This window comes from Acomys russatus, chromosome 5, assembly GCF_903995435.1.
Source record: "Acomys russatus chromosome 5, mAcoRus1.1, whole genome shotgun sequence".
NCBI classification, from domain to species: domain Eukaryota; kingdom Metazoa; phylum Chordata; class Mammalia; order Rodentia; family Muridae; genus Acomys; species Acomys russatus.
The window spans coordinates 2,595,781-2,621,631 of NC_067141.1; the positions used below are offsets into that span (position 1 = coordinate 2,595,781).

At 46.0% G+C, this 25,851-nt stretch overlaps 1 protein-coding gene across 2 annotated transcripts in view; it reads right to left on the bottom strand.

Annotated features, from left to right (window-relative positions):
* Window positions 1-25,851, bottom strand: part of Ears2 (glutamyl-tRNA synthetase 2, mitochondrial) — a 27,552-nt gene continuing 1,701 nt past the window's right edge. For both annotated transcript variants that reach the window (XM_051145168.1, XM_051145169.1), the window contains exons 2-9: window positions 23,240-23,395; window positions 16,068-16,257; window positions 10,163-10,635; window positions 8,376-8,484; window positions 5,218-5,371; window positions 5,008-5,138; window positions 1,281-1,416; window positions 1-730 (exon numbers count right to left, since the gene is read on the bottom strand). In XM_051145168.1, the coding sequence (XP_051001125.1) occupies window positions 647-730; window positions 1,281-1,416; window positions 5,008-5,138; window positions 5,218-5,371; window positions 8,376-8,484; window positions 10,163-10,635; window positions 16,068-16,257; window positions 23,240-23,395 (1,433 nt within the window). In that variant the 3' untranslated portion in view covers window positions 1-646. The remainder of the gene's footprint in view (window positions 731-1,280; window positions 1,417-5,007; window positions 5,139-5,217; window positions 5,372-8,375; window positions 8,485-10,162; window positions 10,636-16,067; window positions 16,258-23,239; window positions 23,396-25,851) is intronic.

Sequence of the window (25,851 nt, forward strand, 5' to 3'; positions counted from 1 at the left end):
ACTGACCCTATGACACCTGGACATAGGAGATTACACAAATTGATGTTTTTTGTTTAAGTCTCCATATTCTGTGGTATTTTGTTATGCAGCCTATGAACCAAGACTTCAGCCCTTTGAACTCTTTTGGAATGTTGAATTTTTTTTTCCCTGTAAACCAGCTCCTAACACCTGCTGTAGAATGTGGCATGAAAACCAACACAAGGGGCTTGGGAGATAGCTCAGCAATTAAACACTAGCTGCTCTGCCAGAAGATGTGGGTTTAATTCCCAGTACCCAAATGGTAGTTTACAATCATCTGTAACTCTAGTATCAGGGGATCCCATGCTCTCTTCTTCAGGCACCGCATGCATGCTTGTGATACACAGGCATACATGGAGGCAAACCACCCATACACATTAGGGAAAAAAAAAAATCTTTAAAAAAATAGAGAAGAATCAAGACATGAGTTCAAGTCCATCCTTCCCAGAATCAGCAAGGGAAACAGGCTGGGCTCCCGAGTCCAGCTGATCAGAGTAGTCAGTCTGTTTCTACCACTGTTCATTCTGAAAGAGTCCTAATGGGCCACAGGCCTTCTGCTCTCCTCAGAATTTAGTTTCCATGTACACATGCTCTCCAGGCCACCTCCACGGTCCTATGTATCTTCTCCCTAGCTAGAAAGCACCTTCTGGATCCGTTCCCGAACTTCCTTTGGGCCCAAGGACACCATCATCTCAGCCACAGGGGGCCCTTGCTAAGAAAGGAGAAAAAACACTGTCATTTGCCTTGGAGTGCAGAAGGAATTCATGCCCAACCTCCATCTGTAGAAGATAGCCCAGGCTAGCCCCAACCCACAGCAGCAGCCCCAGGAACAACCCTGTCCTTATTGTATTTTCTTTTGTCTAGCCATTTTTGTTTTATTTTTGCAGCACTGGGGATCAACCCTAGAGCTTTATGAATGCCAGGCAAATGCTTCAGCATTAAGCTACAACCCAGCCCTACTGGTCTCAAGTTTTTCTCCACACAGCTGGCTTTTATGAGCCCATTTTTCTGCCTTTGGCAAACTGGTAATCTATCTATCATTCTCAATGATCGCCAGGGAGGCAGGGATCACATGTGTTTGGTTCCCGCCATCTCCACTGTAACTATCACAGTGCCTACACACAGAAGATGCTCAGTAGTGAGTGAGGGGAGTGAGCGTGTTTCATCAGATTATTATTAGTTCCTGGACTGGCCTTGGCCCCAGACTGTGAGCACTGGCTGGAAGGGTCAATGAGGGGCTGTAGGGTCATGTCCCATCTCACCAGCTGTCCACTGAGGGCCATTCGGAGGAGCTTCATGACGCCGCTGTGCTTGATGCCTTCCAGGCCTTCTGACAGCTTCCTCAGTTCTCTGTTCACCATATCTTGAGTTAGGCTCAAACCAGATCTTTCTAAAAGCCTAAAAGAAAGCCAGTCTGAGCCAGGTGTGATCTATAGTGTGAGTTCCAGGGCAGCCATGGGTACACAGAGAAACCAATTAGCAGGGAGGTGGGGAGGGTCAGGGTGCATCCTGGGTGGGAGAGGATGATATAGCACACAGTTTACTGAGGGTAGGGAGATTTACTACACCAATGTACTATAGGCAAACAATGATTGGACCACATATATATGTAGCCCAGAGAAGAAGTAAGATATAGGTAACTAAAATGATACCAGGAGGCCAGCAAGGTGGCTCAGTGGGTAAGAAAGTCTGCCACTGAGCCTGATAAATGAGCTCAATCCCAAGTTGTCCCCCAATTTTCACTCATGTGCCATGGCATGTGCCTTTCTTGTGCACGGAACGTAAACATCAAAAACAAGAAGAAGTAAAATAAGAGACTTTCCTAACTGCCATGCAGTCACTCTGCCTCTAGTTCTTATCTAGTAAGTAGGGACAACCATAGCAGCTGTACTGCACAGGGGGGTGACGAAGAGCGAATATGACCAGGACCAAGTAAAGCCCTGAACTCACGGTAAACACTCAGAAATACTGGATACCATGTTTTTAAAAAAAGATTTATTTATTTATTAAGTATACAGTGCTCTACCTGCATGCCTGTGTACTAGAAGAGGGCACCGGATCTCATTATAGATGGTTGTGAGCCACCATGTGGTTGCTGGGAATTGAACTCAGGACCTCTGGAAGAGCAGCCAGTGCTCTTAACCTCTGAGCCATCTCTCCAGTCCCTGGATACTATGTTTTAATAAAGGCTTAAAGTTGGCTAGTATTTACTACACCAGCAGCTCACAGACACTGCAGGAGAACCCAAAATGAAAACTTAGGAATGGGTTGGGTACAGGATGCAAGAATGGACAACTTCTGAGGAATTACTTGAAATAGCCTCAAGGTTTGCCAAGGGGACGCAGCACAGAAGAACAGAAGCAAACAGCCGCTTCAGGAGCAGCTCCACTATCAACGTGCCAGCACAGCTGCTTTGCCTATGCGCAGTGGTGGCATGCCTTTCATTTCAGAACTCAAGAAGCAGGGGCCGGAGGATCTCTGTGAGTTCGAGGCCTACAAAGGAAGTTTTACAACAGCCAGCGCTACACAGAGAAACCCTGGTTGGGGGGGACACATACAAAGAATCTAAACCCCACCATGCAGCAACACCCTCATATTCCTGGAAGCCAAGCTAAAACCCTTTCCCAAAAGAACATTTGAGTTTAGAGTGGTCCCCAACTGGTGAAAGCTAGGTTTGTAAACCAGTCACCCCAGCTCTGACTGAGGTGATGGGAGGGCACATTCCACTGCAGCTTCCAGGTCCCTTAAGATCGTATACCCCAGGAGCTGGAGCGATGGCTTTAGCAGTTATGATCACTTACTGCTTCTAGAGGAAACTAAATTCTGTTCTCGGCACCTATAGCAGGTAGCTTACAACCACCTGTAACTTCAGTTTCAAGGAGTCAATGCCCTCCTCTGGTATGCGCGCGCGCGCGCGCGCACACACACACACACACACACACACACACACACACACACACACACACCAAAGGCCCCCAAACCATCACTTTTAAAAGGACAAGACAGAGGTGCTGTATCAATGATGCATGAGCAGAACTCCTGCTCCTGAAGAACCTTGATTGTGCCCTGGCTGGCAGCTCAGCAGAAAGTACAGTGGCTCAGGAAATGGTCTTATAAGTGATTTGAAGAAACAGCCTCTCAGTGTGCCCAGCTTCAGCAGCTGAGCATGTGGAAAACAAGGAGAATAAAGCCCAGGAGTCAGTCACCGCCTGCCACTAACTAAGCTGGCACTTGTCCGTGGACTCCCAGCTTCAAATCTGCTGTTCACAGAAGTTTGTGGTATTTTTTATTATAGCAGCCCTACTGGACAAAGCCAATCATTAACAGGAAACAGGATCACTGCTGTTTATAAAATCAAGGAGATGAAGTATAAAAAATGCAATATAGGAAGAAGATGGACATTCCTCAATGTCACTGCATTTGGGGAAGGAGGCTTCCAAGGAACACAAGGATTAGCTGCTAATGGTAGCCCAGGACATGTAAGAGCTGGCTAAGAGCCTGGCAATGGCATAAAAGGGACTTGTAGTGGTCTGGTGGCTCCTAGGCTTTTGGGTGTCAGCATTCCTGACTTAAGTGGGAGTCTCAGCCTCTGAAATCTAACCCCAAGATAGGGATGAGAAGTTAAGTCTTGGTGGATTGGAACTAATAGCTAGAGAGATGGTTGGGCAGTTAAGAGCACATACTGCTCTTTCAGAGAACACCAGGTGGCTCAATTTATCTTTAGCCTCAAAAAACAAAGAAACAAAAACAAAAAACTGGATGTTGTAGCACACCTTTAATCCCTGCAATTGGATGGCAGAAGTAGGAAAGCGCCTGTGAGTTTGAGGCAAGCCTGATCCATACAGTGAGTTCCAGACCAGCCAATGATAAACACTGAGATCCTGTCTCAAACAACAAACAAATTAAAGACCCTACTAAGGAATGTCCCAAGTTACTGACAATATTAATTCTTAGGTACTGACTGGGGAATGGACTTGCAAATATGCTCAGTAAAATATCCACGCACAGTTATTTACTGCACAGTTATTTCCAAAAGCAAAATATGGAAGCAACCCTAATGTCCATAAATAGGTGGGCATGGTGGTGCACACCTTTATTCCCAGCACTCGGGAGGCAGAGGTAGGCGGGTCACTGTGAGTTCAAGACCAGACTGGTTTACAAAATGAGTCCAGGACAGCCAGGCCTACACAGAGAATCCCTGTCTCAAAAAACAAAAACAAACAAACAAACAAACAAATTCTATTTGAAGTGATTTAACAGTAAAGCTAGCCATAGAAAGGAATGAGGAGACTTCCAATTCAGGAGTTCAATTTCCAGCTACCACAGAAGAGTGGCTCACAACCATCTGTAATGTGATTTGATGCCCTCTTCTGGCCTACAGGTGTACATGAAGGCAGAACACTGTATACATAATAAAAAATAACTTTTTAAAAATCAAGCCTATTAGCCGGGCGGTGGTGGTGCACGCCTTTAATCCCAGCACTTGGGAGGCAGAGGCGGGTGGATCGTGTGAGTTCAAGGCCAGCCTGGTCTACAAAGTGAGTCCAGGACAGGCAAGGCTACACAGAGAAACCCTGTCTCAAAAAACTAAAAACCAATAACAAAACAACAAAAATCAAGCCTATTTATTAAAACAAACAAACAAAAAACAATCAAGATGTAATCTGAATAAATTATAATAATTTTTTAAAAATTATATTTATTGCATCTCTCTTTGGAAGATACAATAAACACAATAAATAAATCTTTAAAACAATTTAAAAATGTAATTAAACAAAAATCTTTTACTGTTACAGTATACCAGGCTCTCTCTTCCTTATACACAGCTGAGGAAAAGGAAGCTCAGAGAGGGGAGCCAGAGAGTGCATTTTTTTTTAGCTTGTCATAGTTTTGTGATAGGGACTAAGGAGCCAAGGTCTGGTGGAGAGAAGCCAGGGCAAAGAGTGGAAAGGGTGTACTGGACCCTTAACCAAGTGTGTGAACACTTACCCCAGCAACCGCTTGGCAATCACATCCACCTTTTCTGAGTCGGTGCCCAGCTGTGCTCGATGCACAGTAGGGCGAGTCCATAAGTAGGAGTACGCTGGGGAGACCAGATCCTGCAGGCGGCTGATGTGGCCCTGGGGAGAGAGGCAGTCACCACATGCACTGGGAGAGCTTGGCAAACACTGAAGGGGTAAGGAGGCCCTAAGACCACACCTGTCGCAGCAGGATAATCCTCTCCACATATGCCGGGTCCAGAACATCCCTGTCCTGCAGCTGGCTCCCAAATGCCTCCGTCACCAGGGCCTGCAACTTCTCTACCAACTGGGGCCTCCGGGTCTCACTGCTGACCAGCTGTCGGAGGTGCAGCCTGAGGGCGAAGATAGGGGATGCACAGTACTGACACCTCAGGACTGGGCTAAACCTCTCCCCTCAGGGCAGCAGGAAGGATTTGAAGACTGTCACATCTATAAAGCCCATAGGTAAACAGATAATTTTCTTTGTATAAAAGGAACAAGAGTTGATCAAGGTCACAGCCAGCCAGTGTCTAGGCAGACATGATTTGTTTTCAGTGTTTTTATTTTTAATTAATTAATAATTTATTTATCTGAGACAAGGTCTCCCTAAATATTCCTAGCTGGCCTGGAACACACAAAGTCAGAGACCCACCTGCCTCTGCACTCCAAGTGCTAGGATTAAAGGTATAAAACACCATACCAGGCATTTTCAGTGTTTTAAAAATAATAGCTAGGCATGGTGGTGCTCACCTTTAATCCCAGCAGTAGGGAAGCAGAGGCAGGCGGATCACTGTGAGTTCAAGGTCAGCCTGGTTTACAAAGCGAGTCTAGGATAGCCAAGGCTACACAAAGAAACTCTATCTCTAAAAACAAAAACAAAAACAAAAACAAAACAAAAAAAAAGTAGCTGACTTTTTTCTGGTACTTTTCAGGTGGCAGGGAACAAACCCAGGGCCACATGCATATTAAGCAAGAATTCTAAAACTGAGCTCCACCCAGCCAAGAGGCTATTTTAAAGTAGATAACATAAGGAACATTCTTGATGTCCCAGTGGAGTGAGCAGCTCTGGTGCACAGGCCTGACCACAGCTTTAACTGGCTGGAGCAGGCTGGATCTAAGTTGCGGGCTCAGACTCCATAGTCCTCCAGTCCCTCCTCCTTGGTGTCTTGGCAGGCTCTCCCTCCCAACCCTATCACCTCTAGAGGCACCTGAGTTTACACAGAAGAATCTAGGCATGTGCGTTCTAGCCTCACCTGAAGTACTGATATGAAAGGAAAGATCAAAAAATGTATTCCTAGGATTTGGAGCAGGGGCTATTTCAATGAAGTACTCAGTTTCAAAGCTGGGGCTTTCTTGTCAGTTCAAATGTATCTCTTTTCTGGAACCCTAACTCTGATTTTCTCCTTCTGAACAGTAAAGCCTCCAAGAGTCCAACCTTCATACCAAACCTTGTCATCTTCAGTTCCCAGGCTGTCTTTTGCCTCTTCCTGATAGGAGTGGAAGATGGAGAGGGGGAAGGGAACAGGGGAGAGAGAGGGAGAAAGAGAGAGAGAGAGAGACAGACAGACAGACAGACAGATGCTGAACCAGGGACCATTCTGAGTTCTGTGGCCCCTTGTCTGTGTTACAGAGGAAAGGCAGGTAGTGAAGTGGGACTGGGACTTCCTGAGTGCAAAGCCCATCTGCCAGGGGTTGCAGTAAGCCACACAACCACCAGAAAGCTGGGGAGCCTCAGACACAGAGTGGAATAAGTGGCAGATAGGGTGGTAATGAAGATTAACCATAGGACTATAATCCAAGTACTGATGCCAGAGCCTGGAAGGCACCCATTCAAGGGCTGCAGACCTGCAGGACGCTGAGGATCCTTGCATGTCACAAAATGGAAGAAAGACACTATGAGAAGCTATCTGGAATGCAGACTGGAAAAAACAAACAAAACAAAACAAAAAAACAATTAAAAATCTTTTGCTTTCGTTTTGGTGTTTGAGATATGTTATGTTCTATGTAGTGTATATTTATGTTCTAATGGCCTGCAACTGTCCTATCTTCCCACCTCAGGCCTGAGAGCTGGTACAATAGATATGTGTAATTTGGCTGGAAAAATAATTTTTAAGAGTATTACAGAAGGACTGGAGAGATGGCTCAAAGGTTAAGAGCACCACCTGCTCTTCCAAAGGTCCCAAGTTCAATTCCCAGCAACCACATGGCAGGTCACGACCATCTGTAATGAGATCTAATGCTCTCTCGTAGTGGGAATGCACACATGTGGGCAGAATAGTGTACAAATAACAAATAGATCTTTTTAAAAAAGAGAGTATTAGAGAAAACACATAGATATAGTACAGAAACTGTAGAATCTCCTTAGCAGCAAGGCCAAGCAGTAAGAAGGAAAAACAATAAAAAACAGAACAAAACAAAACAAAACAAAACAAAAAACAAAAAACCTGGAGACTCTCCTGGTCATGCTTAATTGGACACCACAAGTCCAAGCCTGGGACACAGTCAAGCTAAGTGAGACTTAGTCACTACTATCAGGTTCACACACTGCCAGCATTGCTGCTGCTGGGTCACTGACACACTACTAATATATTTACTTTGTCTCTGTAGTAAGCATGGAGGTGGGGTGACAGAAGCGTCTGAGGATAATTCAGCTTGGCTAGAGCCCTAAAACACTTTCTTCCATAAGCATAACCCCCTCCTGCCCCAATCTTTCTTTTTTGCCAACCTCTGGTTTTTTGGGAGGCATCACAAAGTATCTCTTTAACTAGACTCCATTTCCTCCTAATAGGAAATAAGAAATGTAGCTGTGTTGCATCTGACATGCTAGATCGCATTCAGTCTTGCAGGCCCTATGCAAGAGACACCTCACCGCTTACTGTGTGAATCTGCTAGTCAGTTAAATTCTGTCCTGGCCCTCATAGAGGTAACATACAGCATAATTACAGAGCTAACAGTCATATACTTAAAACAACTGCAGTTGAATCAATGTGTTAGCACACTCCTGTAATTTAAGCATTGGGTGGCAGGTGATGCACACCTTTAATCCCAGCACTCAGGAGGCAGAGGCAGGTGGATCATTGTGAGTTCAAGGCCAGCCTGGTCTACAGAGTGAGTTCCAGGACAGTGAAGTCTACACAGAGAAATCCTGTCTTGAAAAGCCAAAACACAAAACAAAACAAAACCAACCAAAAAATAAAAACAAAACAAAACAAAAAAGAACTCAAGGTTGTCAATTGGCTACATAGTAAGTTTGAGGCCATTATGTAACCCAGGCTGGCCTACAATTTACAATTCTATCTCAACTTTCCAAATGCTGGGATTATGGTGTGTACCACAGTGCTCAGCTCTCCCACTTACCTATTGAATTCTGGGAGCTTCTCCAGGTCCAGCAGGGCTGAGTGGCAGGTGATCCGAGTCAGGTCAAACTGTGTTATCAGCTCCGGCAGGGCTCTGCCCATTTGGTTCTCTGCAAGTCAGGTCCTCAGCTGCTCAGTCCCCTTATTTCTGCTCTTCCTTTTATCTTTCTTTCTGCTGTGCTCAGGCTGGCCTACAGATTTTGATTCTCCTGCCTCAGTTTCCCACATAGCAAGGATACAGGTGTTGGCTACACTGCCTTGCTTTCACACACAAAGGAGAGCAAGTGAGCAAACGGTAGGCTCCACACTACAACTGGAGCAAAGCCACAAGAACAGTGTGCTCAGTGTCTGGCTACCCCAGGGCTTCTGATATGCTTGGCTGTGAGTAAGATCGGGCACCATGCACCCTACAAGCTTCGTCCTTAACGCCACAGTGGAACCTGAGCGCTGCAAGTAGCTGCTGTCTGTTTCACTTGAGACAGGACTTGGCATGTGCAGTCAGACTGACCTCAAGCAGCAATCTCCTGCTTCAGCTTCTCCAGTGTCGGGACACCACAGCCAGACTGAAAGCTGCTGCTTTTTTGAACTTTTCGCCCTTATTTTTAATTTATGTCTGAGTGCACGTGTGCTCAGAGGCCAGAACAGGCTGTTGGATACCTTGAGTTATAGGCAGCTGTGAACCATCTGATGTGGGTGCTGTGAATGGAACTCAAAAAAACGAGCAAGAGCTTCTAAGTGCTGAGCCATCTCTCCAGCCCCCTGGACGCGGCAGCTCCCTGTGACACACTCAGAAGGCACAACAGTCAGGCACAGAGCTCAAGAACTGCAAATCCCTGAGCTGGGTGTGGAGCCGCACACCTGTGATCTCAGCACTCTGGGAGGCAATGGCAGGCGGATCTCTGAGTTTTGAGGCCAACCTGGTCTACAAAGTGAGTTCAGGACAGCCAAAGAAACACAAGAGAAACCCAGAAACCCTGTCTTAAAAAACAAACAAACAAAAGAACTATTACCCTTTACTATGGATGTGACTCTGACAAGTCACTCAACCTCCAGGAGCCTCAAATCACCTTAGAAACTAGATCATCATGTTTTAAAAATCCTTGGGCCGGGCACGGTGGTGCACGCCTTTAATCCCAGCACTTGGGAGGCAGAGTCAGGTGGATCACTGTGAGTTTGAGGCCAGCCTGGTCTAGTGAGTCTAGGACAGTCAAGGCTACCTGGAGAAACCCTGCCTTGAAAAAAAGAAAAAAGAAAGAAAAAGAAAAAAGAAAAGAAAAGAAAAATAAAAATCCTTGCCACAAGAAGTCATCCTATTTGGTACCTGGTTCTTCACCGTTTGTGTGTTGTAGACCTGGAATGAGCTAGGTTCACAGCAGCATCAGCAATGCTGTCAGAACACATACTTATATAGTCACAGTAATCACGCGCTCTGTGGCTTTTGTGCCTATGGTGCGGCCAGACAGTGAACTGGTTCCTTATATTTATAAGCTCACTGGCTCCTAATTAACCCTAGAGGGTTAATTAGCCCTATCCCATGGACAAGGTTAATGAAATTCTAGGTCTTTGAGGGCAGGGACAGTGCCTATTGTGAGCCCCACTCCATCAACAAAGCACTGTGGGAAAACCAAGTGAGGGAGCAGTTGTCTGCCTCAATAAACAGTGCTGACTAGAATAATGAACTTGTCCAAGATCATGTGACTGATAGGTGACGAGGCTGGGGCTGACAAGCAGAGCTGTCTGTACCAAAGCCCAAGCATGGCTACCATGATCCCTCTGGTGGGTATGTACCTGCAAACCCTGAGCCACAGTTGGTGATGATGTCGAGCAAGGCTTCAGGCAGAAAACCGGCAGCAGCAAAATGCTCCAGGAAAATGTCCCCTTGCCTCTTAGATAGCTTGCTACCATCCCTGTTGAGGAGCAGGGGCAGATGAGCAAATCGAGGCGGCTGCCAGCCGAGGGCCTGGTAGAGGAGAAGGTGCTTGGAGGTGGAGACCAGCCACTCAGAGCCCCGCAGCACATGGCTGATGTTCATGTGGTGGTCGTCTACCACACAGGCTAGGTGGTAGGTGGGGAAGCCATCACTCTTCAGAATAACTGGGTCCCCCTCCACACTGGCCACTTCATGCTGAGTCCAGCCATATACCAGGTCCTGGAAGGCTGGTGCCACCTCCTCTAGGCGGAAGCGGATAGCAGGCTTGGGATCTGTGGCCAGCTTCTGCGCCACCTGGGCCTGGCTCAGGTTCCGGCACCGATTGTCATACCTGTTAGGAGACAGAGCAGCAGAGCAGCTAAGAGAACCATCAGTGGACAGATGTCCCACCTGTCTCTTAAGTTATGGCTTTTACTTGTAGCACTGTGGATTTTACTCAGGGTCTTGGGCATGCTAGTAAGCACTCTCCCAACTGACCTATAACCCTAATCCTTACCTGCGGTGTCTGACAGCTTGTGCCCTTGGACAACTCATTAACCTCTTGAAGCGGCTTCTTCTGTCTAAAGTTGTGTGGGATAGCAGTGTGGCAGACACTAATGCTTGTTGACTTATTAATCATTGTTCCTTTTCCCTTGCTAAGGAGGACATGGAAAATGCTTAGACCAAGATTAGAATTACAATGAATACAGACAACTGTGCTGACAGTGATCAGGCCAGGGAGGAATGTAAACTATTTATTCTCTATTTACTGAGAATCAAAGACAGCGACACTTGGTAGGTAAGGAAAGGCTAAGGTCCTGGGAAAGACAGTTCTCAACAATGAGGTTAAGACATACCTGTAAGGGGTAAAAACCAAACTCCTTTTTACACCTCCTAGAAGCACTCTGTGGCTCCCACCCTCTGAGAAGCCATTCTGGAACTGTTAACTCTACATACAGTTAAGAGAGAAGGCAAGGCTGTCGGCAGGCAGGGCAACAGTCAGATCCCCACAGAGCCCTGACATCTTAAGGCTGCTCTCTCAGCCTAGAGTCATCCATCATCTCCAGGTTTCTACAAGATCTGAAGATAAGGCCTGAGTGGCTCATGTCCTTCCTCCTCAAAGTGGGTGTGTAGACCCTTAGCATCCGCTTTGCTTGCGAACTCGTGAGAAACTCAGACCCAAACTTTAGACCTGCTAAGCCAGAATCTGCAGGGTAACCACAAGCCTAAATGATTCGTCTACTAGAGAAAGTACTTACTGAGACCTATTGCTATTTTTACTTCTTAACTTATTTTATCTTTTACTTCTTTTTCTTTTTTGGCTGATCACTTCTTCAAAAATTGCTATTTAAATTATGCACATGTATGTGCATATGAGCACAGTATCTGTGGAGATCAGAGTCATTGGATGCCCCTGGAGCTGGAGTTACAGGGTTGTGAGCTGCCTCATATGAGCCCTGTGCAAGAGCAGTGTGAGTTCTTAACTGCTAAGTCAACTCCCCAGGTCCTAGTTTGACACCTTAAAAAAAAGTTTTAGCCAAATGTGGTCGTGCATACATTTAATACGAGCACTCAAGAGGCAGAGGCAGGTGGCTCTTTCAGTTCAAGAACACAGTGTGGGCAGACGCTTCAAGCCCTGCTGCCTTGGCTTCTTGCCATGATGGGCTGTGCTCTCAAACTGTGAGCCAGAAGAGACCCTTCCAGTCTTAAGTTTCTTTTGTCAGGGTAGCTTACCACAGCAAATGAACTAGGAGACTATCCCACACACACATATCACAGACACAAACTGTGTACTTCAATGTTCCCTTACTGTATTGGTTGCTTATCTACTGCTGTGTCAAAATACTATGGCTAAAGCAACTTATAGAAGAAAGCATTAGCGAGGCCACCATGCCTTTAATCCCAGAACTTGGAAGGCAGGGGATCTTCATGAGTTTGAGGCCAAACTGGTCTACAGTGAGTTCCAGGACAGCCAGGGCTGCACAAAGAAACCCTGTCTAAAAAAAAAAAGAAAAAGAAAAGAAAGAAAGAAAGAGAGAGAGAGAAAAAGCATTAAATCTAGTTTCAGAGGGTTAGAGCCCATGATGATGGCACAAAGGCATGGCAGCAGGGACAGCCGAGAGCTCACATGGTGATTGGCAAGCAGGAGGCAGAGCGGGAATGGCTGCAGTCTTTTGAAACCTCCTCCAACAAGGTCGCCCTTTTTTTTTTTTTAAGATTTATTTATTATGTATACCGTATGCATCAGATCACATTATAGATGATTGTGAGCCACCATGTGGTTGCTGGGAACTGAACTCAGGACCTCTGGAAGAGCAGTCAGTGCTCTTAACCGCTGAGCCATCTCTCCAGCCCCCAAGGTCGCACTTCTTAATCCTACCTTAAGGGCTCTACCATCTGTGGACTAAGTATTCAAACACACGAACCTATTGGCACCATTCTCCTTTAAACTACCACACTCATCACAGCTCCTCCCTTTATAACAGCATAACAGACACAAAGGTTCAAACAGAGTAAGTAAACCATAGCATTTTTGTTTTTCAAGACAGGGTTTCTCTGTGTAACCTTGGCTATCTTAGACTCACTTTGTAGACCAGGCTAGCCTCGAACTCACCGTGATCTGCCTGCCTCTGCATCCCAAGTACTGGGATTAAAGGCGTGCACCACGCCCGGCTGCCATAGCATTTTCAAATAGATTTTTTTTTTTTAAGGTCTCACAAAGTCCAAGAAAGCTTCAAAGTCCCAGGGTAGCTAAGGATGACCTTGAACTCCTGATCCTCCTGCCTCTGTCTCCTGAATGCTGGGATTACAGGCAAATGTTACCATGCCATGCTATAAATGGAGTATTATAGGATAGGAAAAAAAATTATGGGTTACATAGAAGCTCCTCCATGACAGCAGGTGTGTAGCATACTGCATACTGCCAGACTGGAAAAGGTAAATCCTGTTTATCAATACAGGCACGAACCACTATCTAGTACCAACTGCCTCGGGAGAGGGAAATGAGTGGCCAAAGGGAGGGAGAGGAGAAATGTTTCTCTATATTTTGGGGTAGTCTGAGTATTAAACCTGATGCTAGTGAGATAGCCAGTGGGTGAGGGTGCCTCCCGCCAAGGCTGATGACCTGAGGTCAAGTCCCATGTGGTGGAAGGAGAGTACCAACTCACAAAACCTGCCCTTATTGCCATTTATTTATTTAGACATAGTATCACACTATGTAGCCTTTAGTGGCCTGGAACTTACTTTGTAGACCAAGCTAGCTTGAACTCACAAAGATCTGCCAACCTCTGCCTCCTGAGTGCCGGGATTGGAAGCATCATACCCAGACATTTTCTTCTTCTTTTTTTTTTTTTTAAAGATTTTATTTATTATTATGTGTACAGTGCTCTGCCTGCATGTACATCTACAGGCAGAGGAGGACATTAGATCACATTATTGATGGTTGTGAGCCACCATGTGGTTGCTGGGAATTGAACTCATGACCTCTGGAATAGCAGACAGTGCTCTTAACCACTGAGCCATCTCTCCAGCCCCCATACCCAGACATTTTCATTACTTTTACTTTTGGGTACTCTGTGTGTGTATGTGTGCACACATGCACGCACACTTGTAGAGGCCAGAAGAATCAGATTCCTCTGGAATTGGAGTAACAGAGGGTTAAGTTCCACGTAGGTGGCTAAGGACTGAATGTGGGTCCTTTACTCTATCAGTCAGCTTTTTTTTTTTTTTTTAAAAGACAGGGTCTGTTTCCAGCTCTGGCTATCCTAGAACTTACTATGTAGGACTGGTTAGCTTAAAATCCCCAGAGATTTTCCTGCTCCGTCTCCCAAGTACTAGGATTAGAAGTACATACCACCAAACACAGCCCTGTAAGAATTCTTAATTACTGAGCACTTTCTCCAGCCCAGAAAAAAAATGTATGCATTACAATAGTTATTACTATAGATAATGCTGCCTGAGGTGCAGTATAGGCAGCAGCTTCTCCTACAGCCCAGTGACTGTGATCCTGCCTCTTGGCATCCATGTTCTACAATGTCCGCCCTCTAAGTATAGGCTGAACTCATACTGACTTCTTTTTAAGGAAAAGAACACAGTGGTAAGATGTCAACTCCACAGTTAGGTATATTTAACTGCCAGGTTGTGAGTTGCCCTATGCAGTGACCTGTGTGGTTTGGACATACAGCAGAGTTGGAAGACTGTTTGCCTAGTAGCCGGGCGTGGTGGCGCACGCCTTTAATCCCAGCACTCGGGAGGCAGAGGCAGGCGGATCGCTGTGAGTTCAAAGCCAGCCTGGTCTACAAAGTGAGTCCAGGATGGCCAAGGCTACACAGAGAAACCCTGTCTCGAAAAACCAAAAAAAAAAAAAGACTGTTTGCCTAGCAAGTAGCAGGCTATTCGTTTAACTGCAAACACAACCACAGAGGGGAAAAAAGAAGGTTGGGAGTTTAGGTCACTTGTAGAGCACTTGCCGAACAAGAACAAGGCCCTGGGTTTGGTCTTCAGCTCTGGAAACAAACACCTTTTGTCTATTTTGACACTTTAGAAAGGTTAGAGAAGAGGCTGGAGAGATGCTCAGCCATTAAAGGCTAGGCTCATAACCAAAAATATTAGCAAGGTTAGGGAACACTCATGTGACAAGAGCAGACAACCAGCAAGACCCTTGGCATGCCCACAGCCTCTGAGGAGTAGAGGAGAATCCAGGCTGGACTTCAGCCCAACTACAGCTTTGAAAGATACCCAAAGGCTGGAGAGATGACTCAGTGTCTTAGTTAAGAGCACTGTCTGCACTTACCAGTAAAGTGGGACAGAGGGGAAGACTTCCTATTGGGACTCTAGGTGAGAGAAGCAAGGGAGATTGGGGAAATAGAAGGATCCAGAGGGTCCTAGAAACCTACAAGAAGAACATTATGATAGGCAGATTTGGGCCCAGGGGTCCTGCTCAAACTATGGCACCAGCCAAGGACAACACGTGCAGTAAACTTCAAACCCCTACCCAGATCTAGCCAATGGACAGGACATTCTCCACAGTTGAGTGGAGAGTGGGGACTGACTTTCACAAGAACTCTGGTGTCCCATATTTGACCACGCCCCCTGGAAGGGGAGACCTGGTGGCACTCAGAGGAAAAGATAGCAGGTTGCCAAGAAAAGACTTGATACCCTATGAGCATATATAGGGGGAGGAGATCCCCTCAGTCACAGTCATAGGGGAGGGGAGTAAGGGGAAAATGAAAGGGAAGGAGCAATGGGAGGATACAAGGGATGGGATAACAATTGAGATGTAATATGAATAAATTAACAAAATATATTAAAAAAAAGAAAAAAAAAAGAGCACTGCCTGCTTTTCCAGAGGTCCTCAGGTCAATTCCCACACATGGTAGCTCACAACCATCTATACTAGGATCTGGTGCCCTCTTCTGGCATGCAGATAGAGCACTCAGATACATAAAATAAATAAATAAATCTTTAAAAAAAGAAAGAAAGAAAGAAAGGATAGAAATATTCCCAGAAGAGTCGGGCGTGGTGGCGCACACCTTTAATCCCAGCACTTGGGAGGCAGAGGCAGGCAGATCGCTGTGAGTTCGAGGCCAGCCTGGTCTACAAAGTGAGTCCAGGATGGCCAAGGCTACACAGAGAAACCCTGTCTCGAAAAAACCAAAAAAAAAAAAAAAAAAAAATCCCAGAACGAAAGAACCCAGGTAAGCCCTGCACAGACACCTGACCTGCAGAAACAGAAGCAACATACACTGGCTCAGGGAGGCGTCCACAGTGGGCTGGGGCTCTCACCGGGGCGTCTGACGGTTCCTCAGAGCTTCCTTCTTCAGGAGCTCCAGGCGTTTTGGTGAACAGAAACAGGGATAGGCAGCTCCGGACTTCAGCAGTGCTTCCGTGGCCTGGGCATACAGTGCCAGCCGCTGTGACTGACAGTAAGGCCCTGCAGGACCACCCCGGCGGGGACTCTCATCAGGTGGGATGCCTGGAGCACAGGTGAAGAACTGTCATCACAAGTAACACCAGAAACATGAGGCTGTTTTTTTTTTCTCTCTCCAGGTATTGTCTAGGTGCTTACATACACATGGAGCTTTTGTTTCGTTTGATTTTTTTTTTTTGAGACTGGGTTTCTCTGTGTAGCCCTGATTGTCTTGGAATTCACTCTATAGACCATGCTGGCCTCAAACTCACAGAGATCTGCCTGTTTCTCAAGGGCTGAGATTAAAGGTGTGTGCCACCACCATCCAGCTATACAATGAACTTTTTGTTGTCATTGTTGAAGAAATAATTTTTTCTTTTTTGGGGGGGCGCGGTTTAGAGGGAGGACAAAAAAATGCAAAAAGCCAAAAGTAAAGGGAATTCATATTCATCTGTCTAAAGATGCCCACTAAGGCAAACACAGGCTAGGGCTACAGTTGTTGGGCTGGGCTAGAAGGAGGTTCTAAGACTTAGCTAGACAGACAGACAGACAGATTAAAAACATTACCCTCCATAGTTATTCAATTAGACTGGGTGATGTCAGTTTCACAACACAGCAATGGATACACACACACACACACACACACACACACGCAAGCACATGGGAGCTATGAAGGAACAGCATCGGTTTCACTATGGCCTGTCTGATGATGGACCTGGAGAATTTCCATGTGTTTTAGGGATGGGCTTGACAGGCCGGTGCTATCACGGGTGACAAATGCAAGGAAGAATAGTGTGAAAGGGGCGCTGGCCCCATGTCATACTGTCAATACACACAAACACATGAGGTATCCTATGGGAAATGAAGGCAGAGTGTTGAGGTCTGCCCTTGGAAGGCCAATCCCTTAGGAACCTCACCCCTCTCTCCACAGCCCCTTGGGACCCTCAGCTTGTTCTGGGGGTGGCTGTCAGAGAGTAACATTTCTGCACACCCCCCTGCCCCACAGAGCCCTATCACGCACATCCCCATGGCATGAGTAGCAGAGTGTAGCCTATGAGGTAGATTCTCAGAGTGGCTGGCCCATTTATACCAGCTGAGAGTGCCATGGCCTGGGTCTCTTCACCAGTGCAGGAGCCCCTTCATTTCCAGCAGTAAGGGGGCTGATTTGAAAGGAAGAGTCCTGAGAGGGGGCTCACACACTCTAGGAACGAGCTATCAGGGCTAGGCAGCCTACAGTTAAGGCCAGACTGGTGGAGAAAGCTGGTTCACAAGAAGAGGCATGAATGGGCTAGAGCTGGGCGAGGGCAGGCAGCAGGGTACCCGACAACAACAGACACAGGGATGGCTAGAGAGGGTGCTAGTGGATGGTGTCAAGCCTCAGGAACAGGAGGGGCGAGCAGGGACTGGCCCAACCACAGGGAGACTCCTGAATGAGATCACAACAATTTAGATTTTCGTTGTGATTCTGCACACAGGTCTCCTGCACCCACTCCAGCCTCCAGACTTCACACTGGGGCAGGACCAGCTCTTAGCTTGGGCCCTTGTTCTTGAAGGTGGACTGCAGATCCTTAAATGTTGCTTTTCGTTACTTCACTTCCTCAGCCTGTTTCTTCCTTTAAAACAAAAAACAAAACAAAACAAAAAAACCTCAAAGTGGCTGGACACGCAGATGGCCTGCACCTTGGCTTCGAAGAAATTCCTGGCACCCTTAACACCTCTGTGGGGACATTGACCTTGAAGAGGCAGGTCATAAGGTGCAGCCACTGCCCTCCTGCACCCCGCTGCCGCCGCCATGTGGAAGATGCAAGCGCCATACTGCTCAGACAGTTGTGCGTCTTTGATCTGCTTTCTGGAGAACCTGAACTCAGTTTAAGGGTTGGAGATGTGGCAGCTACGTGACTGTGGCTTGCCGATGCCCTGGTTGAGAACCACAGCCACAGCAGCTTGGTGATGGACAGTGGTTGGTGCTGGCCTCATCGGGGCGCCCGGTCACCACCACCACCACGTTGAGCCCTGGAGCCCTGTCACCTCACTACCTTTGCCTTCTATCTGCAGCCTCTGGCTCAGCTTGCTGGCCAGCTCGTTTGTGGCCATGGTGGCCCATGTGCCTCTGCCTCAGGCAGATCCCTGACACATTCCATGTACCTGGCTGCACTCTTCCCATGACGCCAGTACTACTACAATTTTGGAGAGGGTGGTGGCTGCAAGTCACATAGTCTTGGGATGCAGGAGGCACAGGGATATCTCTCTGTAGTGAGAATTTTGGTTACGTGAATGTTGTTTTAATCCCAAGTGTGCGATATGGGGCTGCTTCAGATTGTTCACAGCCATTAACTACGATTGTCTCATGCTCGGGGGGGGGGGGAGGGCTTGATTTATGCCAGCTACAGATAGTTTAATTCTGGGGAATCTGGAGAGAGCATAAATGGGAGAGCCCTAAGAACGTATGTGGAGGCTGCTGCCCCCTGTGCTGCACTTGGTGGGTATTCTGACAACAAAGACTGGACTTGCCCCTAATCAGTGGGAAGCAGTCTAAGAAGGTCCATGCCCACGTTCCCTCTAACCTTTCTCTATTATCTAGTGTTGGGGAGCTGGAAAGGATTAGGGTAGAATAAGGGGTGGAAGGGTGACAGAAGAACCCAATAAAGTAGCCCCAAAAATGTGCCTGTATCTCTCACAGTACCTTCATTTCTTCATGTGATTACAAAAAAGATGGGGAGGTAGGCATGGCATTTTATACTGGTAGTCCCATTACTAGCGAGGCTGAAATAATAAGATTGCCTTTAAGTTTAAGACTACCCTGTGCTATACTCAAATTCTGTCTCAAAACAAGAACAAAACCACACACACATATGGGGCTCAGAGAGATGGCTCAGTAGTTAAAGAGTATTTACTGCTCTCGCAGAGACCACAGTTTGGTTTCCAGCTCCCACATGAAGCTCATAACCACATGTAACTCCAGTTCCAGGGGATCTGGTACACTCTTCTGGCTTCCACAGGCTTCTGCATGCATGTGGTACACATAAACTCATACAGGCAAACACACACACACACACACTAAACAAACGAACAAATCTAAAACACTCCCACACTTAGTAACCTCACCAGAACAAGAGAGTAAGTCCTCTTGCAGGAAACAAGGCACACTTGGCTGCAGGACACTCAGATATCAAACAGAAACTATCTAAAACACTTCTTCCTTGCTAAGCAGGCTCTCATAATGTGGAAGGTGTAAAGCAGACCACCGGGAAGGGAAACACATCAACGGCACGCCTGCAGCCAACTCTGCACATTATAATACCAGCTATTACAATACTAGCCTGTCGGCAAGATGCCACCCCCCCCCCCACACCCCGGTGGTGCAAGAACAGCATGCTTTTGGATTGGGCTTGAGGCATGCTCCACAGGAAGGATTGCAGGCCTGGTGCTGTAGGCCTGCCTAATACCCATGGCTCAGGAGGTCAAAGGCTCTCAAACGGAACTTCCTACTGTTGTTTTGCTAAATGACAACTTGTCAAACTGCCTTCTAAATATGTTCATCCCTTCAACCTTGTCAGAGAAGCTTTTCTCTGCAGTGGGCAGCATGTACAACAACGCACAACTAGTCAGAGTGCTGGGACTAAGTGTCTACTGAATGCTCAGCTCTAAAAGGAATGTCCTTATCCACCTCAAGGCCCAGAGAACATTTCAGAAGAATAAAAGGAATTTAAGAGCCAGAAGATGAGAGCTGTGAAGTGCTGTCTTTGAGACATGACATGGCACTACACTCATAAACTCACTGCATCTATGATTACATGCAGAAGAGTACGCTAATATTCCAACAGATAGTGACATTTGGACACACTGGATTATTGATTTAAAAAAGGAGAGGAGCCGGGCGTAGTGGTGCACACCTTTAACCCCAGCACTCGAGAGGCAGAGGTAGGCAGATCGCTGTGAGTTCAAGGCCAGCCTGGTCTACAAATCGAGTCCAGGACAGCCAAGGCTACATAGAGAGGTGCTGTCTTGAAAAACCAAAACCAACCAAACAAACAAACAAAACAAAAAACGAAGCAGAGGACCTGCCGGGAGTGGTGGCACACACCTTTAATCTTAGCACTTTCGAGGCAGAGGTAGGCGGATCACTGTGAGTTTGAGGCCAGCCTAGTCTCCAGGACAGCCAAGGCTATGCAGAGGAAAACTTGTCTCAAAAACACCAAACCAAACCAAACCAAAACAACAACAACAACAAAACCCCAAAAAACAAAACAACAAAAAAAGAGGACATAAATGGGAGAGTGGGATGTGTTGGGGTAACTAGGGGTGAGGTGGAAGGACTTGGGTGCTCCTAGGGGAGTGAAAAGGGGAGTTGAGGGTGCTTATGATCAAGATGCATTCTTTCCATGTATTGAATTCTCAAAACAAAAAACAAAAAAACAAAAAACAAAACCCCAAAATACAAAAGATACTCCGTGCTAGCTAGTTTTACGTCAACTTGATACAAACTGGAGTCATCAGAGAGAAAGGGACTTCAACAAAGCAAATGTCTCCATAATATCAGGCTGTAGGCAAGCCTATAAGGCATTTTCTTAATTAGTGGTTCCTGTGGGAGGGTCAGTCCAGGTTACTGTGGTCATGCCTGAACAAGTGGTCCTGGGTTCTATAAGAAAGTAGGTTGAGCAAGCCATGGGGAGCAAGCCATGGGGAGTAAGCCATGAAGAACACATCCATGGCCTCTGCATCTGCTCCTGCCTCCAGGTTCTGCTCTGTCTGAGTTCTTGTACTGACGTCTGTTGGGAAGCGTAAGGCAGATCAACCTCTTCTCTCCAAGCTGGTTCTGGTCATAGTGTTTCATCACAGCAGCAGTGACCCTGCTAACTAGGACATACTCTAGCAGAGGAAGAGGGGACAATCCATTTCCAGGACCCCTTCCCGCTACAGGAAGCTGCTACTCTCCTTCTCAAAAAACCTTGCATGCCCTTAGAAAAAGACAAGCATGGTGTGTATGCCTGTAGCTCTAGCACTCATGAGAGTCCACAGTTCAAGGCCACCTGGAAACAGTAAATTTGAGGCCAAACATGAGGCCTTGTCTCCACAATAAAAGGAAGCAAAACAAAACAACACAACAAAAAGGAGGGGGGGGGTGCAGAGCAAGGTCAAATAAGCTAAGTTTGGAATCATTTCCAGATCAAAATTTATTACTTTTTAAAAGATCTCCATCTTTTTTATTAATTTCATCCTCCAGACATTTTCACATTATGTACACATTTTTTCATTATACCTCCCTTCAGTCTATCTCCCTCTCATTCCTACTAACACTTCCTCATCCCCACCAGTCTCTTTCCCAGATTAAGGACTTGGTTTTACTTTGTGACTCATTTAGCTTAATCAGGGTTAAATGTGTCAGTAGCAAAGGGTGCCTTAGTAAGTTGTCTGTGGTTATATGATACTATGACAGGGTGCTACAGGCCCTGTTTATACAGCAGCGATGCACTGAATGATCAATGAGGCCAGGGTCAGCAGCGTTGCTCATCTCTGCATGAGCCTCACACAGTACCTGTGCAGCAAGGGCCCCCATCAAGTTGAAGTTCTTACCTGGGCCTTAGTTTACTGAATGAACTCACTGCCCTCCCATCTCCAGCCACTTTGTCTTCTTGCAGTCTGTGGGCCACACTGGCCTCCCTGACATTCCTCACCCAACACTCCTCTTGCAGAGAACACCTGCACCTGATTCCATCTACTGTACAGAGCCAATTAGCCCTTACTTCACTCAAGACTCTGTGCCCAGAGGAACAACCCCATCAGGAAGAGTGCTCTATCTATGCTTGGTTTTCTGACTTGTTACTGCTGCTCTGTAATTTTGCATGTGCACATGTACATGCAGAGGCCAGAGGTCAACACTGGGTGTCTTCCTCAAGGGCGTCCTACCTGTTTTTTTTTTAAGATTAAAAAAAAAACAAAACAAATAACAATTGAGATGTAATATGAATAAATTAATAGAATATTTTTAAAAATTAAACAACAAAAAAAACCAATTACTCCTTTGTGTATGAATATTTTGCCAGCACGTATGCATGTGCACCATGCCTGTATAGTACCCACAGAGACTAGAAAAGGATGTTGGAACCAAGAACAGTAAGTGCTCTTAACCATTCAGATATCTCTCCCTGTCCCTCTTCTCACTGAACCTGGAGTTCACTGGCCGGAACCTGGGTCTGTGAACCCCTAGGGGATTGGATCTCAAGCTCTCACAGCTGCACAGCAAGTACTTTCCCAACAAGCCACCTTCCCAGTCCTTTCTCTGTAATTCTTATCATAACTTAGTGTCCAGCTAAGCATGGATTACAGTGGGGATACAGTGGTAGAGCACCTGCTTAAGATTCACAGGCCCCGAATTAAGAGTCCCAGTACTACTTTAAAAATATAAAGAATTATCGGAGTGTGTAGTGCTAATAATTGCAATCCTAGCATTTTCAACAGTGAGGCACACTGGATCTAAGTGATCTTATAAACAAATTCCTTTACTCAATGAACCTCAACTAAATACATATATACTAAAATTTCTCTAATAAAAGCTAGACATAAATGGGCTTTTGCTACTTAGGAACTTAGACCTAGTGGATAATTACCAGAGATGAGTGTATATGTCTCCAAAGAGTATTGGTATTTTTTCCTTAGGGTATTAACTTTCCCCAGTGCCTGTCTTTAGAACAAGCCCAAAGGAGTGGGATGAGCCAGGTGACAAATACACTCCTTATTGTCAGCAAGCCTAGTTATACTCAGGGTTAATTCACCCACAAGGTCAGTTCCTGAGACGGCACTCATTTTGTTTGGCTCATAGGACCGATTTAAAAGTAAGATAGAGACAAGCTTTAGTTTCACAAAGGGCAGTGTGTTGGGATCAAACAAATGAGATTTATCCTAAGTACTGCCACTTGGTTTTCAGACTCCATTTTGAGCATAAGGTGAAACTAAATTCAATTTTCCAGGCTGTAGGGGAGCTTTCCAGATGGTTAGCCAATTTCCTCCTCAGTCTCCTCTCCAGAGACTCTTTCCTTGCCAGCCTCACCTGCCCACTCCAGCATGTCCTCAATGTTTTCTGCTGCCCCTGGTACCAGGCGGCTCTGATCGGTGTCCTCCAGCCTCAGAATGAAGCTCCCTTGGTGCTTCTTGGCAAAGATGTAGTTGTAGAGGGCTGTACGGAGGCCACCCAGGTGCAAGAAGCCTGGTAGACAAGAACAGGTCAGATTGGACAGGGGAACAGGATGCATCATGGGTCTCAGCTGAAGTGCAAACAAGAATGCCCCAACAATGTTTTAAGACCAAGAAATGGCTGTGAGTATCCTATATCTATGGTTGACACTAAGACAGACTGTCACTGAAAAGGACACTGTGGGATGGAGAGATGGCCCAATGGTGACAAGTCCTGGCTATTCCTCCAGAGGGGCCAGGCTCAGTGTCCAGTGTCCACATGATGGCTCATAACCATCTATAACCCCAGTTCCAGAAGATCCAGCACCATCTTTTGACCTCAGCAAGTACTTCACGTAAATGTGGTGCACATACACAAATTACTCATGCATATTAAGACAAGATTAAAAATTCTTATTGTTGTTGTTGTTGGGGGAGGTTGAAACAGGGTTTTTCTGTGTAGCTGTGGCTGACCTGGAACTCACTCTGTAGACCAGGCTGACCTCAAACTTACAGAGCCTCCCTCTCCTGAGTACTGGGATTCCTTAGTGCTGGAATTAACAGTGTGCCCCGCCCCCCCACTCCTGGCTCAAAATAAATAAACCTTTTGTTTGTCTGTTTGTTTGTTTTTTGTTTTTCAAGTCAGGGTTTCTCTGTGTAGCTCTGGCAGTTCTGGGCTCACTTTGTAGACCAGGCTGGCCTTGAACTCACATCAATCCCCCTACTCCTGCCTCCCAAGTGCTGGAATTAAAGGCATGCGCCACCACACCTGACTTAAATAAATCTTAACAACAACAAAAGAAGAAGTAAAGGAGAGGGCCGAGGACTCCATTTAGTCCTTCATCTTGTGAATGGAAGAACACGCAGGCGTCAGGTCTAGGAGCTTGTCATCACATAAAAATGCTCCAACTCTTCCAGAGTACCCTCAGCACTCAACTTTGACAATTGCCTCAAAGCCAAGTTTCGCCAAAAGGAGAAACAGCATTTTCTGTTCGAAAATTATTCATAGAGGTCAGATCACACTAACATTTAAGTTACATAATCTAATGGTGCACTCCAGTAGGCAAGGGGAGCTAATTACATGTTAACAACACATTTAAATCCTATAAAAATTACACTCTGCATATATACTTTACATATGATACTTAGCCACATCATGCAATTTAGATCTTTTCTACTTGAGATTTTTTTCACTGTAAGTGCTAATTATAAGTAATCAAAACTAAAAGCAACATTTGATTTCACTGTATTTCCCTTCACTGGGGTTTAAACTCTGGAAGTATTATTACCGACTAAAAATTTCAAAATTTCCCAGGTTTGTCATTTCCCTTTTCCTTTACTTTCTTGAGTCCAGCCCAGGGCCCTGGATCATAATTAGGCCATTTACATTTATTTTGTTTTGTTTTATTTTTGGTGTTTTGAGACAGGGTTTCTCTGTGTAGCCTTGGTTGTCCTGGACTCACTTTGTAGACCAGGCTGGCAATCCACCTGCCTCTGCCTCCCCAAGTGCTGGGATTAAAGGCAAGTGCCACCACGCCCTCATCTGCATTTCCAGGTACCCAAGGCACACAGGACAGGAAATGTTTTTCTGAGTACCAGGCAGACTTGGTCAACACTTATTCAGCAAATTATTGTAAACCCACAAAACAAGTGGTTTTCAGTGAACATGAGTCTCAGGAAAAGTAACACCCCTCACATCATGCACAGCTGGATTCAAAGTCTACATCCAGAGAATGGATAAATAGCTCAAGTCAGTTAAGTCCCTGTACAGGCATGGATCCCCAGCGCCCACAACAAAGCCAGACCCCTGGCTGTCAGCCAGAGCTGGCAGTAGGAGACAGGCAGATTCCTGTAGCACAGGTTTAAGTGAATCAGTGAGCACCAGGTTCAGTGACTATTTCTCATACCCACAAGAACACATACACACACCATACGATGAAAATTTAAAAATAATTATGTCCCATTATTAATAAGTTGCTAACCTTTGAGGATTCATTTAGCTTTCACCAATTTCACTATATTGATCAGTTAGTGGGCTTACAAACAAGAATCAGACTGGACCTGGTGGCATGACCCTTTGATCTCACAACTCTAGAAGTAGAGGCAGGCGAATCTGTGTATGTTGGCAGCAACTGCCAGGTTTACACAGCAAGTTGTAGGCCAGCCAGGGATACAGTAAGGTACTGTCACAACAAAACAGAAACATCTGCATCCTTCTTAATCATGAGGCTGCTGTGATACCTAAATGTGGAGAACAGAATAGAACTTCACACCAGATCTGGCAATTCACACCTCTAACTCCAATATCTGGGAGGCAGAGACAGGAGGATTGCTGCAAGTTCAATGCCAGCATGCTCTTCCAGGCCAAGCAGGACCATACAGAAAACTATTTCCAAATTAAAAACTATCACCACCTACAGTGCTTGATATTTCTTTCCCATTTGGGCTTTTCCTGCCAGTCAGCAAAGAAACGAAAATGGTAATTGCAGT